Source organism: Cottoperca gobio, chromosome 23 (assembly GCF_900634415.1).
Source record: "Cottoperca gobio chromosome 23, fCotGob3.1, whole genome shotgun sequence".
Lineage (NCBI taxonomy): Eukaryota > Metazoa > Chordata > Actinopteri > Perciformes > Bovichtidae > Cottoperca > Cottoperca gobio.
The window spans coordinates 15,260,958-15,276,362 of record NC_041377.1 but is presented as its reverse complement, the minus strand read 5'-3'; the positions used below and the strand labels follow the sequence as shown (position 1 = coordinate 15,276,362).

Genomic DNA, 15,405 nt, shown 5'->3' with positions numbered 1-15,405 from the left:
AGTGAATAATGTTGTCTCACACACACCCAAGTAACCAGTGCAGGTCACACAAACAATTTATCTTCACGCGAGGATGTGTTTATATTTGTAAATGACACACAGAGCCCTTAAACTGGGTCAACAAAAGATTGTATTTTAGGTATTTACTGTAGTTATGATGGTGCCATATTACATCTTGTTGTATTCTTTTTTCTTTTATACAAACTCCCTATTTGTTAGCGACATTGGGTGGCAGTGGCTTGGACTGTCTGGGTGTACCGGTAACTTGAGCAAGGCACCGGACCCCCATACTGCTCCCAAGGTGCTGTACGCATAATAGATGCCCACTGCTCCTAATACTACAACGGGTTAATGCAGGGTCAAATTTCACTGTGTGTATCCTGTGCCCTTTACATGTCTGGTCATAAAAATAGGATTCAAAATCCATTCCATTTATAGTGATCAGGTCTGTGACATTTCCCTATTTGGGTTAGTCACCAAACCATTACACCATCCTACAATCTCCAAAACCCTCCCTTAAACTCTATAACAGGCGACAGGAGCACGTCTGCTCCATAATCCTCCACTCAACTAAGCTTTGTCCGTGGACTCCAAACTCACCTGGAAAACAGACCCAATATTGAGCTGTAAATACAGTATATCTTAATTGGCTATTTGCTTATGTGACGTTCCACGGACTTTGATCTGCCGTCCGTTAACAGCAATGGATTTCTCATTAGAATGACTAATAATGCAGATTTGTTACTGCTCAGCTCTCTCTGATAAGAGCTGTTTGCCTGCTGATGTTGACTGTCTGACTATGCAGTTGTCTATTTCCTGGTAGCCGTAAACTTCAGATTCTTACGGGACAATGGATAATATGTCTAAACAATACGGAGGACACATACATGTCAGCATACTTTTGTTGCTGCTGTTTCTGGCAGGTAATACAAGGATTTTCATTCTGACAAAGTCAATTCTTAGTTGTACAAAATGGAGTCCTTTAGCACACCGTGTGAGTGCTGCTGTACATATTTTAATAGCTGTTGGGAAAACTCCTTACAGTGTGTATATAAACTGTTAGAAATGTGATGTGTGGTTATAAACTACAGTAAACATTTCCATTACTTATACTTTAATTGAGTTTTTCCATTTCAAGTTATTTTATGCTTCTGCTCCTCTACATTTCAGAAGAAAACATTGTTTACATATATTTGAAAGCTATAATTAGTTACTTAAAAAATAAATAAATATATATCAGCTTTTAAAATATGAAGCTACAATTAGCTCCTCATTTACAGAGGCTACAAGTAAAATGCTACTTTTAATCCAAATAATCAACTTTATTTTGCTCATAATATTTATGTACATGCTGTTTTGAAATGTAATAATGTAGTATTTTTACATTGTACATGTAAAGTTTGCTAAACAGAAGCCACTATAGTGACAATTATGGGATAATTGTAAATTAGGAGTTTCATAATTAGCAAACTGACTCAATTACACAGCATTGGAAAGTTTGCTAACGTTAGCTAACACAAGCTAAAGTAAGCTAATGGTCATGCCAGACCATGTAAGGCAGTAGCAGCAAAATGCGTAATGTGTATTAAACTGAGCGAGGGTTTTCATTTCATATGAGTTTACCATTTGTATTGTATCTTTGAAAAGTTTTGCAGCCTTCGCTTGTGATATTTCTTCACAGCTTCTGCTGATGAAGACTGTGATACAGTCGCTCAGTTATTGGGATCTGTTGACTTTTAAGCTAGCTTTACCGTTATCTTAAAAAATCAAGTATCAAACTTCATTCTTCACCTTGAAAATAAAAGCAATACCAACTCAGGGTCCATGTAGTAGCTTTCAACCTTCTCCATTACAACTAAGCAAATTCCTTCAGCTGATGAAGCCTATGTGAGACAATTGAAATCGCTGGGGGGAAAAAGAAGCTGAATGCAGAAGACTATAATGCAAAATAATAATGTTTTATGTGACAATGAAATATGTTTTCACTGACTCTGTAGGCCTTCAGCCAGTACTGTCTACAGATGGAGAGGACCCTGAACTCGATGATAGCGACAATGGTCAGTGATTTTACATTCAAATAAACCTATATTAAAGGTGCTATCTGTATCAATTCAAACCACATTTTTAATGTTTTTTTATATCTTGATATGATTGCTCTTTGCACACCAAGTCCGTATTTCACTTATGCATTGTTTTCATCTATCATCCGATAAAAAACATCGCTCACAGAAACCTTGCACACTGAGTCTGATGTGTTTTATTATTCTATCTATCTGTGGACCTTTCACTTCTTGAAAGTAGGTAAACAAAAAGAAAATATTGGGTCCAATCCATAGCAAGGAGTTTCACCTGATAATAAAGAAGCTTCAGAATTATCCCGAATGTTTCCAGGTCTATTGAAAGATGTCAGTGCTCTAGTTTGAGACCCTGCTAGCAATACTGGAACTTTTTACATTAACATAAAAAGACCATCAATTTCCGTTTAACACACACGCTACACGGACGGATTCCGGAAAAAAGCGGGAAATCGAACCTGTGCAAAGGCCTGTATCATGTCGTGGTAATTGTGACTGTTGACATTTTCAGAAGGAGTGAAAATCAACTGTACAATTGTCGGTCCGGACTACGTGACTGTCGGTGTGCCGAGCAGCATTGAGTGTGACGCCAACTGCCCTGCATGTACCTATTCTATGTCTTTGGATGGACAGAGTGCATGGGGTCAGGGAAACGTGCTAGCCTTCACTGTGAACAGCTGGGTGGAGGCCTTAACAGTGACATGTACAGCCACAGGTGAAAATCCAGGACTGACTGCCACGACAACTAAGAAACTGCAAGTGTTAGGTAAGAGATTTGTTTTACTTTATATTGTTTTACTGATATTGTTAGGCTTTGTGAATGTCTTTCCCTTCTAATTACTCATATTTGTCTTTCTCACCTCAGCTGGACCCGCCAATGTTTCCATCACAGGCCCCAATTTGATGAATCCATCAGTGAGCCACACCTACAGTTGCCACGCTTACTGTCGGCCATCTTGCAGCTATGCCTGGAAGATAGATAAAGGCCCATGGATAAGTGGTCAAGGGAATGTTATTTCTATCACTCCACAGGAGATCGACCACTCCAAAATTCTCATCTGCAAAGCCACCAATAGCGTGTCTGGGCTTTTTGTCGCTGCAACTCGAAACATAGCGGTGACATGTAAGTGAAGAGTTTAAAAATATCTTATCAAGGTGTAAAGACTCATTTTATTCAAGTGCAAGCTTTTTCTGATTTATCCTCACTATCTTTCTTTCAGATGGTCCATCAGAGGTTCACATCAAAGGCCCCGACGTCATAGCAATTTCAGAAAAACACAAATTCGTATGCACTGCTAAATGTCTGCCTTCTTGTCGCTACGTGTCGTCCGTAAACAGTCAGACTGTGAGGGGCAACGTGATCGAGATGACGGTGGATCATCCGCTTAAATCCGTCACTCTCAAGTGTGAGGCGCAAAACACCGCTTCGAGGAGGACAGCTACAGCCTTAAAAACTGTACAAATATCAGGTAGATTTAATGTATATAATCTCACATCATATTAACATTGTATACTGTTACTTTACTTGCAGTTTTTTTTTTGTGTTCAGGGTCCTTTCACAACCTGTCCACTCGTCCTGAGGAGACCTCAGCTGTGCTGCTGCTGGCCTTCATCATTTCAGCTGCCTTCCCACTGTGATCTCACTGCAGACAGGTAGACAGGGGAGGCTTACTGCTGGCTTACTAAATCTTTTTTATTAGCAGTAATTTATAGATTTATTGTTCTTATACCACCATAACATTTTTGTTCTCTTTTTGTCTCTTTGTCTGTCAGATCTTTCTATCTGTGAATTAACTTGTGATGAATTGTGAGGAATTAATGAGTCATGGAGCGGCAATCTAACGCTGCATATTATTCTTTTCTATTTGTGTCACATGTTGACAGTAGGCTGAGCCCTGTTTGCACTTTCTAATGAGAGGTGTGGAAAAGCACTTCAATATCCAAGTGTGCACTGGATGTCAGACTGTGTTGACTTGAAACTGCCCCCCCTCCCCCTCGCACACTTACACGCACAATGATTCTACACAACTGCCACCTTGTCTAAATACACACCACAGTTTAGGATCAACCTTTTTTTTTTTTTTACTCTGTAGGCAATACATGGTTTTCCTTGCAGTGTAAATCCTGTCATGTCACACGATGTATTAAGTTATGCCTTGTCTTCTCTCACATGTCTTTTCTTCACTGAATAAAAAATAAATAAATTGTTGACTTGTGAAGATATTTGTAAGATTCTTCTACATTGATACATTGAAATGAGACCGTCACCACAAAAAAAAAAAAAAAAAAGAGTAGGCCAGTTTGAACAGGTGAGTTTTGAGTTGGGACTTGAATGTTGTAACAGTTTCGGACTGTCGGATGTGTCGATTATATCAGGCTTGAGACTCTAAAGCACTGGCTTCAAGAGTGTGTCTGTGTGTGTGTGTGTGTGCGTGTGCGTGTGTTTGTGTGTGCGTGTGTGTGTGTGCGCGCGTGTGTGTGTGTGTGTGTGTGTGTGTGTGTGTGTGTGCGTGTGTGTGTGTGTGTGTGTGTGTGTGTGTGTGTGTGTGTGTGTGTGTGCGTGAAGCGGGGGTTCTGGTTTCCACTGGTGTATTAAATGTTTAATGTTTTGCATCAAAATTTTTGAAAATAAATCCACCTATCATTTAGTATACAGAAAATAATCATTTAAGAAAACAACAGTGGCATTATGTAAACTAACTGGCCTAAAGGGTTACAATTCAGAAAATGAATGAATACTTGGTAGTAATGATTAGGAGTGAAATTGGTTAAAAGATTTAACTCAGTAAAAGTGTGAAAAAAACATTCATATTTCATTTTATAGCAGTATTTTGACATTTGTCCTCTAAAGACATCAGAGCGACTTTTTTAAAGTGAGAATCAAAGGGTAAAAAAATTACTACGTTTACATTCTCATGAGAAATTCTTTTAAAATGTCTTATGTGTAAAACACAATCTATATGGAAGGTCAGTTCAATAATTCCAAACACTTCAGGTACAATCTGTAATCTGATGTTGGCAAATAGCAGTTACAGTAAGAGGACACACCCAGGGTTCATATCAGTCCACTAACAAACACAAAGTGCTTCACTCTGGTTTGTAATCCTTTTTGCTTTGAAAAAAAAAAAGATGGCGTGTAAATCACTCCAACACCGTGACATTTAATTCTAAGGTTTGATTTACACCTTGCATCACTGACACTGGTTTCGATGGGGATATGAAAATAGAAAAGGCAATAAAAAAATGAAATATTAAACAAATAAAGCCTTTTTTTTGTTAGGGGAAAGCCTGGGGCACAGTTTTGTAGTCACATATTACATTACAGTTCATTTAGCTGACGCTTTTGTCCAAAGCGACGTACAAAAAGTGCAAACAATCATGGAGATACAACTCCGAACAGCAAGAATCTTGTAAGTACAATAGCTTCAAATATGTACAATCGTATAATAGCATATCAAAGTTTGGTCTCTAATAAAAAGCACAATCGTAGTTAATGCATTTATTACTATAATGTCCATCTTAGAGGGCAGGTGTGCATTCAATGGAAAGTCACCGGATCACCTCGCCATCTCCTAAATTAAACATTTTTTTAGTTTAAATAAATAAATAAAATAAAATATTAATAAAATTGGACTTTTTCTCCTTCCTAGCTGCTTCTAATGTGCCACATATTTGGCAATTTATGCCCCAAAAGGGATTACGAAATTGTCATTATTTCACTCACTAGGAAACACATCTTTGACAGCTCATAGAGTTGTTTTTGGCCACTGCAGGCAGCTGTTTGATCTAAAAACCCACTACACACTATTTGCTCAGCAGTACACTGCAGACAGACACAGTTAGAGGTTAGAGACGAGCTGGTGAACATAATGGAGCATTCGGCAGCTGAAGAGTCAGATATTCACCTCAGGAGTAAGTGGAGACCAAAAACAAAGGTAAAAGAGAGTGAATATTGGATATAATATTCATCAAGAAACGCAACTCCAAATAAATGATAATATTTCACTGCAACTGCTGGATGTGCAAATAAGCAACTGTTACAATTTGTTTCTGCTGCCCTGAAATGGTGCAAAGAAATTGTTATTGCAGGTATAGATGTTTTAGCACAATTTCTCCATATATATTTCATATTTACATAAAATTATATATGATCATTTTTAACAGTAGAGCTAAAATCAAGACACAAAGGTTGTTTGTGTTGACGCTATATTCACAAAAAACACAAAGAAAAACACAAAATAATATCAGATCCGGCAAGGCACCTGGAGTTGTATTTTATCAAGATGCCGTGATAAATGGAGTTCAGAATCTTTACATCTGCGAACCGCAGATATGAAAAACAGACACACAGTCTGACCTGAATCAAGTGTGCAGGTACGAAACACAACCGCAACCCACAGAAGACAAAACGGCACAATATGTCGGCTGATTGCACACTCTCTGCAGAGAATAAAGCCCGCTGATAACCTACATGTTCCCCCTCCTTTGCCGGTAACATTATTGTCTGTGTTTTGTATGAGTGTTGATAACAGTGGGCCCGGCCTTTGCCACCAGTGCGTTATAAGAGTGTGGATGGTTACAAGAGTGTGGATAGTTGTTCAGAGTGTCTGCAGCACCATGGATCATCACTCAGCCTATCTGCTGCTGCTCACCTGCCTGGCAGGTAAGAGTCCGTCCTTCTGGAACATCATCTGCTTGCATCAATCTGCACCTTTTTTTAGAATTGCACAGTTATTTAACTGTACAATTCTTTAAAAAGGTGCAGGTGCTGATTATTTTCAAATTATTCTCAAAGTGAAGTCTGCACTCTGCCAGAGCGGGCGTGAAAACGTTTTTTAGATAAAGTAGTTTAATAGATTAAGTTCTAGTCTGACAAATTGCATATTAATTAAAATAATCAGTATTTGTGTTTTATGTAGCCTATATATGCTCTAAGAGTGAAACATTTCACTTGAATTGCAAATATGGTGCAAATATTTAAAAATAATGTGTAATATCTTTCTAATACATTTATCTTGTGTTGTTTATAGTATAATGTGGAAGTGTAAATAAAAAGATTATTACGGCAGATTATTCCAGGGGGATCTTGTCAGGGGTATTTGGGTTTAAAATTGAAATTGAAAAAATTACTAAATTGAAATTATTTTGTATTTCTTTTGTAAATAATTGATTTTTTGGGTTTTCAGCATTGTATGAAAAATAAATGATATTAATGTATTCTCTCTTCTCATATCAAAGGTTTTTCTGCCAGTGAAACTGAGGAGGGTGCAGCCATGGGGGAAACCTCATGTAAGATCATTTTAATTCTTCAACTAACTATCTTCAAATATATACAAACTGCATCAAAACTAATTTTATTTGCCCTTTTCCGATTCTCTTATTGTGCTGTACTGTCTTCAATCCTAGGCTTCAATTTCCTTAAATATTTTTAAATTGAAAGAAAATGTGCAGTCTTTTCTGTTCTACCTCCCCCCTGCAGACGGGCCGTCCTCACTGGAGATTGATGGGCTCAATGTAGTGACAGTAGGAATCCCATATGGTTTCCAGTGCAAAGCCAACTGCTACCCGGGCTGCACATACAGCTGGACCATGGGTAATGTGACCTCTCAGGGGCCCGAGCTGAGCCTGCAGCTACTGCAGATAGAGCCAACCCAGACCCTGACCTGCACAGTGGTCAACCCTACGACAGGGACGTCAGCCACTGTCCAAAAGACGCTGCAAGTGATGGGTATGATTGACCTATTCAAATTCATGAATTCCCCTTGGCGGCACTTCCTTCAACCATATCTATTTCCAAACTTTCCAGCCGGGCCATCAAACGTACGGATCAGCGGTCCAACCTTTCTGACGTTTGGAGCTGAATCCATCTTTACCTGCTCAGCCTACTGCTACCCCTCCTGCAGCTTCTCGTGGACCATAATCTGGGAAGGGGAGACGCTCAGAACTGCACAAGGCAACAACATTTCTGTCACTCCATACAGTAATACCGTCCTCTATGAAAGTCTGATCTGTGAGGCCGAGGACACCGTCTCGCATCTCTACATCTCTACGACTCTGTCTCTGCCCGTCGCAAGTATGTTAGAGAACCCCTATTGATTGTATTGCATGAGAACAACGTGTGTGCTCGCTGTTATATTCGATGGAAGTCAGTTAAACAGTTTGATTCCAATTCTGTAACTGGCTTACTTTCATATTACATCGCGATTCAGATTTGCGATTATTATGTTCTATTTTATAATACTTAACCTCTATAGATTACATTTGGATTACATGCTTGAGATTAAAACCCAATTTATGAAATTTGAATGAAGAAATAACACAATCTTCCTCTTAAAATGCATTTATTTGCAATCCTCTATTTAATACATTTTTTTTGCTACTACAGCCTTACTTTGTCTGGTATGAGCAGTCACGTGCAGTGGCTTATATTAGCTAATGTCAGCTAACTTCACATAAGTATTGTTTGGAAAGTCACTGACTTTATGACTCTTTCTGACTTACATTTTAGCATGAGACATTCCAGTGGTTTTATGCAACAACAAAATAAACTAATTGCTTGCAGAGACTTTAAAAAAAGTAGTACATGGAAGTTCTGATGTAACAATACATTCAAACTTTTAGGCACATCTGACATTAGCATTGCTGGTGACAGTACAGTGACGATGGGAAAACAGTACACGTTCACATGCTATGCTGAATGCACCCCGTCCTGCAGCTTTACATGGAAGTACATGGGGAAGACTTTCCATGGTGACCAAATCCAGCTATCCATCCTGCATGAGGGGAACAAGAAAAAGTTTGCCAGTCACCTGGAGATCATGTTTAGTGACTACTCTAAAATCCAGCTTCTGACCTGTGAGGCAACAAACACAGCATCTAACGCCACACTTACCTCCATAAAGAACCTCACTGTCATCGGTGAGTCTGCGATATTGCTCCCACCTTGATTTTTTGTCATGTTTTTTCCTTTACATGCTTGGTGATGTAAATATTCTCCCTGCACAGACCCTATCTCAGTGCGTGCCACCTCCCAGGCCCCGCCAGTGGCAGGAAAGTCTTTCTCTCTGCAGTGTGTTGACTCTCAGAACCCAGCCTCCATTACATGGCTGAAGAACAAACAAACAATGCCAGCATCTGAAAGAGTGCATTTCTCCCCTGACAACACCACGATGACCTTCAGTCCTCTCCTGCAGGCAGATGAAGGTTTATACCAATGTGTGGTGGCAGAAGGGGGGTCCCCCATCCAGTCTGTGAGCTACAAGATGCAAGTAAACTGTGAGTACACAAGGGTCATCACAGTTACTTCATTATACAGCGAGGCAGTGGTGTCCAACATGTTTAAGAAGTGGACTAGAAGGAAAGTTGAAAATTAAATGTGAAACAATGGAGAGGTTAAGTGGCTAGTCTATCCATCCACCCTACCAATCTTCTGCTGGGTTGTGGTGGCAACAAACTAAGCAAGGTAGCCCAGATGGGCTTCTCACCGGCCACTTCTTCAAGTTCTTTCTATGGGATCTAAAGGCATTTCTAAACTAGATGGGATATGTAATCCCTCAGGCAATTTATGGGTACGCCCAGTGACTCTTTTGAATTGGACGTGTCCAGAATACAACCGCAGGGAGGCGTTCAGGAGGTGCCCAAAATATCTCAACAGACTCCCTTCAATGTGAAAGAGCTGTGGTTGGTGATTAGGATTCTAAGGACCAGAAACACCCTATGCAGGAGACTCATGACTGTAGACGCTTGGCGGTACTGGTGTCCACCAACATATAGGTCTTGATCAGTATCCCAAAAAATGTAGCTGCAGATCTGATGATACAACAATGAAGTTGATCGCTGATCGTTGATCTTTGACCTATGGTGTTCTGGTTCCAATTACACTTCTGTACTACCATATGCTTAAACATGATCATTGTTATAGAAAGCACTAAAATCCAATGACAAAGCACCACTTGGAGTCAGATGAGGTAGGTTGTTCCTACCGATCAACCTACTCCAGATGTCCATGTCATTGCTTCTGTAAGTATTGTAGGTCCTTGGCAGAACAATGAAATCTCAAAGGTGGTGCTCTTTCCGGCACGACCCTAGAGAGTCCAAGAAGGTCAGCTACTCTGAGCTGTTTGGCACAGAGGCAGCCAGTGTCTTATAAGTATCCATACATTTGTCCATCCGGTACATCTCACCAGTGCTCTTAAAAAAAAAAAAAGACTCTCTATTTGGGAATTTGGTTTCGGGCAGTGCTGTGCCTGATGCTGAGTCCAACTATGTCTATTGACCTCCCACACTAGGTCTAGCTTCTTCCCGTCAATACATGTCAATTCTACATCTATCAAGGCTGATGCACATCCTTTTCAGTGGTCGGCCTATATGGTGACAAAATGACAATATATATATATATATATATTTTTTTTTTAAGTAATTATGAAACCTTTCCCTAGGTGGTAAGATCAACTCATCTGCATTTCATCTGAAACATAATGTTCATTGATGTGCAAGCCACATCTGAGTAACAGTTTTCATTCAAACTTCTATTTGAGTATAGTGCATATACTACATATAAAGTTTTATTGGCAAAAGACATTTCCTTGTTGAAGAAAAAGAAATTAAATAGTAAGTGTATTACATTTTTTAAAAGGCCTATCTGTCTATTAACCTCTTCTACCTCCAACTGCAGATGGGCCGTCTTCAGTGGTGATCAGTGGGGTTGACGTAATGACTGTGGGAATGCCGTATGATTTCCAGTGCTCAGCCAGCTGCTACCCGACATGCCAGTTCACCTGGACCAGCGGTAATGTAACCCATCAGGGCCCGAAGCTGAGTTTGCAGCTTGGGGAGCTACCACCATCACAACAACTGACCTGCACAGCAGTCAATCTTAACACAGGAATATCACTCTCTGCACAAAAGACGCTGAAAGTAATAGGTAATAAAAATAAAATAAAAAAAATGTCAAGCATAGAATGTTTAGAAGGACCTTCAACCAATTTCCAACTTTTCAGCTGGACCATCAAACATGCATGTCAGCGGTCCAGCCTTTTTGACCGCAGGAGTTGCATCCAACTTTTCCTGCTCGGCTGACTGCTACTCCTCCTGCAGTTACTCGTGGACTGTTGAAGTGGAAGTGGGGGGTTACAAGGAGACGTTAAGTACTTCACAAGAAAACACAATTTCTGTCACTCCACCTATTAGTACTGTCTTCTCTGAAACTGTGATCTGTAAGGCTCAGGACACCGTCTCACTTCTCTACATCTATAAGGCTCTGCAGCTGCAGGTGGCAAGTATGTGAAAGAAACTCTACTGAAAATAAAAAGTCCCATTCATTTAGACAATTTTACATGATTCACAGTTGGAGCACTTCTATGGCATAACGATAATCATCAGCAAAAAAGATTGGGAAATCTGTCAGAAAATATTTGTTTCTTTAATTGAAAAAAAAGGTCAAAAATACAATCCTGTGTACATGAAAGTGTTGAGGTAGACACTTATTATGACTCCAAAGGTGCATTTCATCTGGCCTTATCGCCATAGCAACAACACCCAAGGTTCAAGGGTATTATAGTATTAAGACAAAAAAATACAGCAAAAATTGGAGCTATGGAGTATTTGAACTTAATGTACATTTTGATTGCACACACGTTGTGCTGTAACTTTGTAAACCGAGCGTAACAAATTCAAATGTCTTCTGTCATCTCCGTCTGTAGATTTATCCAACATTACCATCACTGGTGACAGAGCAGTGGCAATGGGAAAACAGTACACATACACATGCTTTGCCATATGCACTCCATCCTGTGTATTCAAGTGGAAGTTCATGGGAAAGACTTTTGATGATGATCAGCTTGACATCACTTTTCGTGACTACTCTAAAGGGGAGCCTCTAACCTGTGAGGCAACAAACACTGCATCTAACGCCACTATCGCCGCCACTATAAACCTTGTTGTCATTGGTGAGTCTGTATTTGAGTAATAATATGCTATGGTACTGGTGAACTTGGGGCTCTGCACAAGTGGTCTCTTTTGACGCCACTATAGTACATAAAAGAGGATCAAGGGGAGACCTTTAGGAAGCCATACATGATAGAAATCTTTCTAGGCTGGTGCCCAACCGCATGCAGCTGGAACCCTTTTTATTTTATATTGAGTCCGCTAATGTGTTATGGTGGCGGAGCCTTGTGTAAACTAGCAATGTCCATCACTTTTGCTGTCACGTGATCAACATTCTCTCTGCATAGACCCATTCGAAGTGCATCCCACGTCGCAGGCCCTGCCAGTCGCAGCAAAAAATTTCTCTCTGCAGTGTGTTGGACTTCATGACCCAGCTGCAATTACATGGCTCAAGAACAAACACCAAATACTAGCATCAGAAAGAATGCATTTCTCCCCTGACAACACCACAATCACCTTCAGCTCTCTCTTGCGAGAGGATGGAGGGTTATACCAATGTTTGGTAGTAGTTGAGGGTGGAAACCCCATCCTGTCTATTGGCTACCTGATGCAAGTAAACTGTGAGTACACCGCAGTGATGAAAATCAATGTTCTTGTAACCCCAGTGTAATTCAATGTTTTTTCTTGGTCGTAAGCAGTGACTTGCTGGGAGACAATTTGTGTTGCCTTTGGACAGAGACAGGCTAGCTGTTTCCCCCAGCTTCCAGCCTATATGCTAAGCTAAGATATTCTATTTGGCTGATGGCCTTAGCTTCATATTTAGCGAGACATGAGAGTTGTTTTGATCTTCTCATCTCAATCTTTAAACATTTTGAAATATTTCTTTAAAATGATAGCTTGGATATTTTTTAAAGGGGTTGTATGAGGTACTTATCCAGTCAGTGTATTACCTACAGGTCGATGGCTGTCGGCACACCCCTAGTTTGTAGAAACAGACAGAGTATCAGCACAGAAGCTGTGGATGGGGACGTCAGCAAAACCTATTTTAGCCAAGCTAAAAGAAAAGCAAAAAAAAGAAAATCAATAACAGTTTAAGTGTATGCTATATTCAGAATATTTTTACCTTGTTAGATAACCGCTATCTATGCTCTCGCCAAAGCTAGCTGATTGAAGTCTGGTGGCTTTGGCGAAACCATAGATGGCTATCGCAGCTTCAGTTCCCTGTCGGAAAGAGCTGTCTGACAGCAAGGTAAAGCTGTGAATGTAGTCTAAATATGAACGCCAGGTGGCTAAAATACGTTTTGCTGCTGCTTTTTCAAAGCAGTACATTGCTTTGCTTCCGTGCCGTAACTCCTGTCTGCTTCTCCAAACTAAGGCCGTGCTGACAACCATCTACTGTAGGTAATGAACTATAGACTATGGAGAAGTACCTCATGCAACCCCACTTCAAAACATCAGAACTATGCATTTAAGGTACTGGCGAATTCAATGTGTTGACAGCTCTATCAGTGCTGCGTATTTAATAAATTGTGTTGTATCATCCAGACGGGCCAGATGAGGTGCTCATTGAGAAACCCAACAAAGGGCCGGTGGGTGAGGTGATGTTTACTCAGCCTGGATCCACAACAGAGCTGCAATGTTTAACCGACTGCTTCCCCGTATGCTACATCGAGTGGTTTTACAATGGCGTGCTCCTGGCTACAAATGCCTCCATATTCCTCACACCTGTCACGCCTCCGTACGAGACCACCCTCACCTGTGTGGCATTTAATTCAGTGACAAAGGAAAACAAAACAACTGAGACCACGGTGGTGGTGCCTGGTAAGCAAATATTAGGGGTTAAAAGTAAAAAAAAATCAATTTAAAACAAATTGATGACATTTTCTGCACCTGTTTGAGCCTACTTTAGATTCTATTTTCTATCTCTTCTCTTACAGATGGACCAAATAATGTAATTATCGCAGGACCAGACGCGCTTGAAATCGGGGTCACGGCGAGCTTGACGTGCTCAGCCGAGTGCACTCCTTCCTGCAGCTTCAAGTGGACGTTGTATGGGAAGACTATGACGGGTAGCGTGATTGACATTACTGTGAACCGCTACATTTCCAAAGAGTCCATCAGCTGCCAGGCTGAGAACACATTCACTGGGAAGACGGCGAAGGTCAACGAGACGCTCAGTGTCTCAGGTGAGCTGCTGTTGGGAGGCTTTAGTGTAGGCCAAATTCCAAACCAGATTCTCGCCTTCCACGACACATTGACCAGTGTCCATTGCCGACTTTCTAGCAATATCTGCAAAATATCAGCAATATCTTGTTGATATTTAAGTGATGGCCTATTTCTATATATATTTCTATATATCTATCTATCTAGATAGAAATATATATATATATATATATATATATATATATATATATATATATATATATATATATATATATATATATCTAGATAGATAGATATATATATATCTATAGATATATATATATATATATATATATATATATATATATATATATATATATATATATATATATATATATATATATATATATAGATAGATAGATAGATAGATAGATAGATAGATAGATAGATAGATATATATATAGATATAGATATATATAGATATACATTATATCTCAAAAGTGAGTACACCCTTTAGATTTTTGCAAATATTCTGTTATATCCTTTCAGGGGATAACATTATCCTACTGAAACTTTGATATAACTTAAAGTAGTCAGTGTGCTGCTTGAATAACAGTATAGATTTATTGTCCTTTGAAAATTACTCAGTACACAGCTGTTAATGTCTAAACAGCTGGCAACAAAAGTGAGTACACCCCATAGTGAACATGTCTAAATTGTGCCCAAAGTGTCAATATTTTGTGTGACCACCATTGTTATCTAGCACTGCTTTAACCCTCCTGGGCATGGAATTCACCAGAGCTGCACAGGTTGCTTCTGGAATCTTCTTCCACTCCTCCACGACGACATCACGGAGCGCACGGATGTTGGACACCTTGCACTCCTCCACCTTCCTCTTGAGGATGCCCCACATGTGCTCAATTGGGTTTAGGTCTGGAGACATACTTGGCCAGTCCATCACCTTAACCTTCAGCTTCTTCAGCAAGGCCGTTGTCATCTTGGAGGTGTGTTTAGGGTCATTATCATGTTGGAAAACTGCCCTACGGCCCAGTTTCCGAAGAGAGGGGATCATGCTCTGCTGCAGGATGTCACAGTATATATTGGAATTCATGTGTCCCTCAATGAAATGCAGCTCCCCAGTGCCGGCAGCACTCATGCAGCCCCAGACCATGATGCTGCCACCACCATGCTTGACTGTAGGCAAAACACATTTGTCTTGGTACTCCTCACCAGGGTGCCGCCACACACGCCGGACACCATCTGACCCAAACAGGTTTATTTTGGTCTCATCAGACCACAGGAC

General features: G+C 40.1%; 1 protein-coding gene across 2 annotated transcripts; it reads left to right on the top strand.

The window, feature by feature from the left end:
* Positions 1-522: 522 nt before the first annotated feature.
* Positions 523-4,284, top strand: LOC115028335 (uncharacterized). 2 transcript variants are annotated; one of them, XM_029462065.1, is made up of 8 exons: positions 592-626; positions 824-923; positions 1,998-2,057; positions 2,587-2,841; positions 2,941-3,198; positions 3,296-3,544; positions 3,625-3,728; positions 3,849-4,284. In XM_029462065.1, exons 2-7 carry the CDS (start codon positions 851-853, stop codon positions 3,711-3,713), a joined length of 984 nt encoding a protein of 327 aa, XP_029317925.1. In that variant the 5' UTR covers positions 592-626; positions 824-850; the 3' UTR covers positions 3,714-3,728; positions 3,849-4,284. The 2 variants fall into 2 exon arrangements, with proteins under 2 accessions (XP_029317927.1, XP_029317925.1); XM_029462067.1 differs by having other exon boundaries at positions 523-923; positions 2,590-2,841.
* The last annotated feature ends 11,121 nt before the right edge of the window (positions 4,285-15,405 follow it).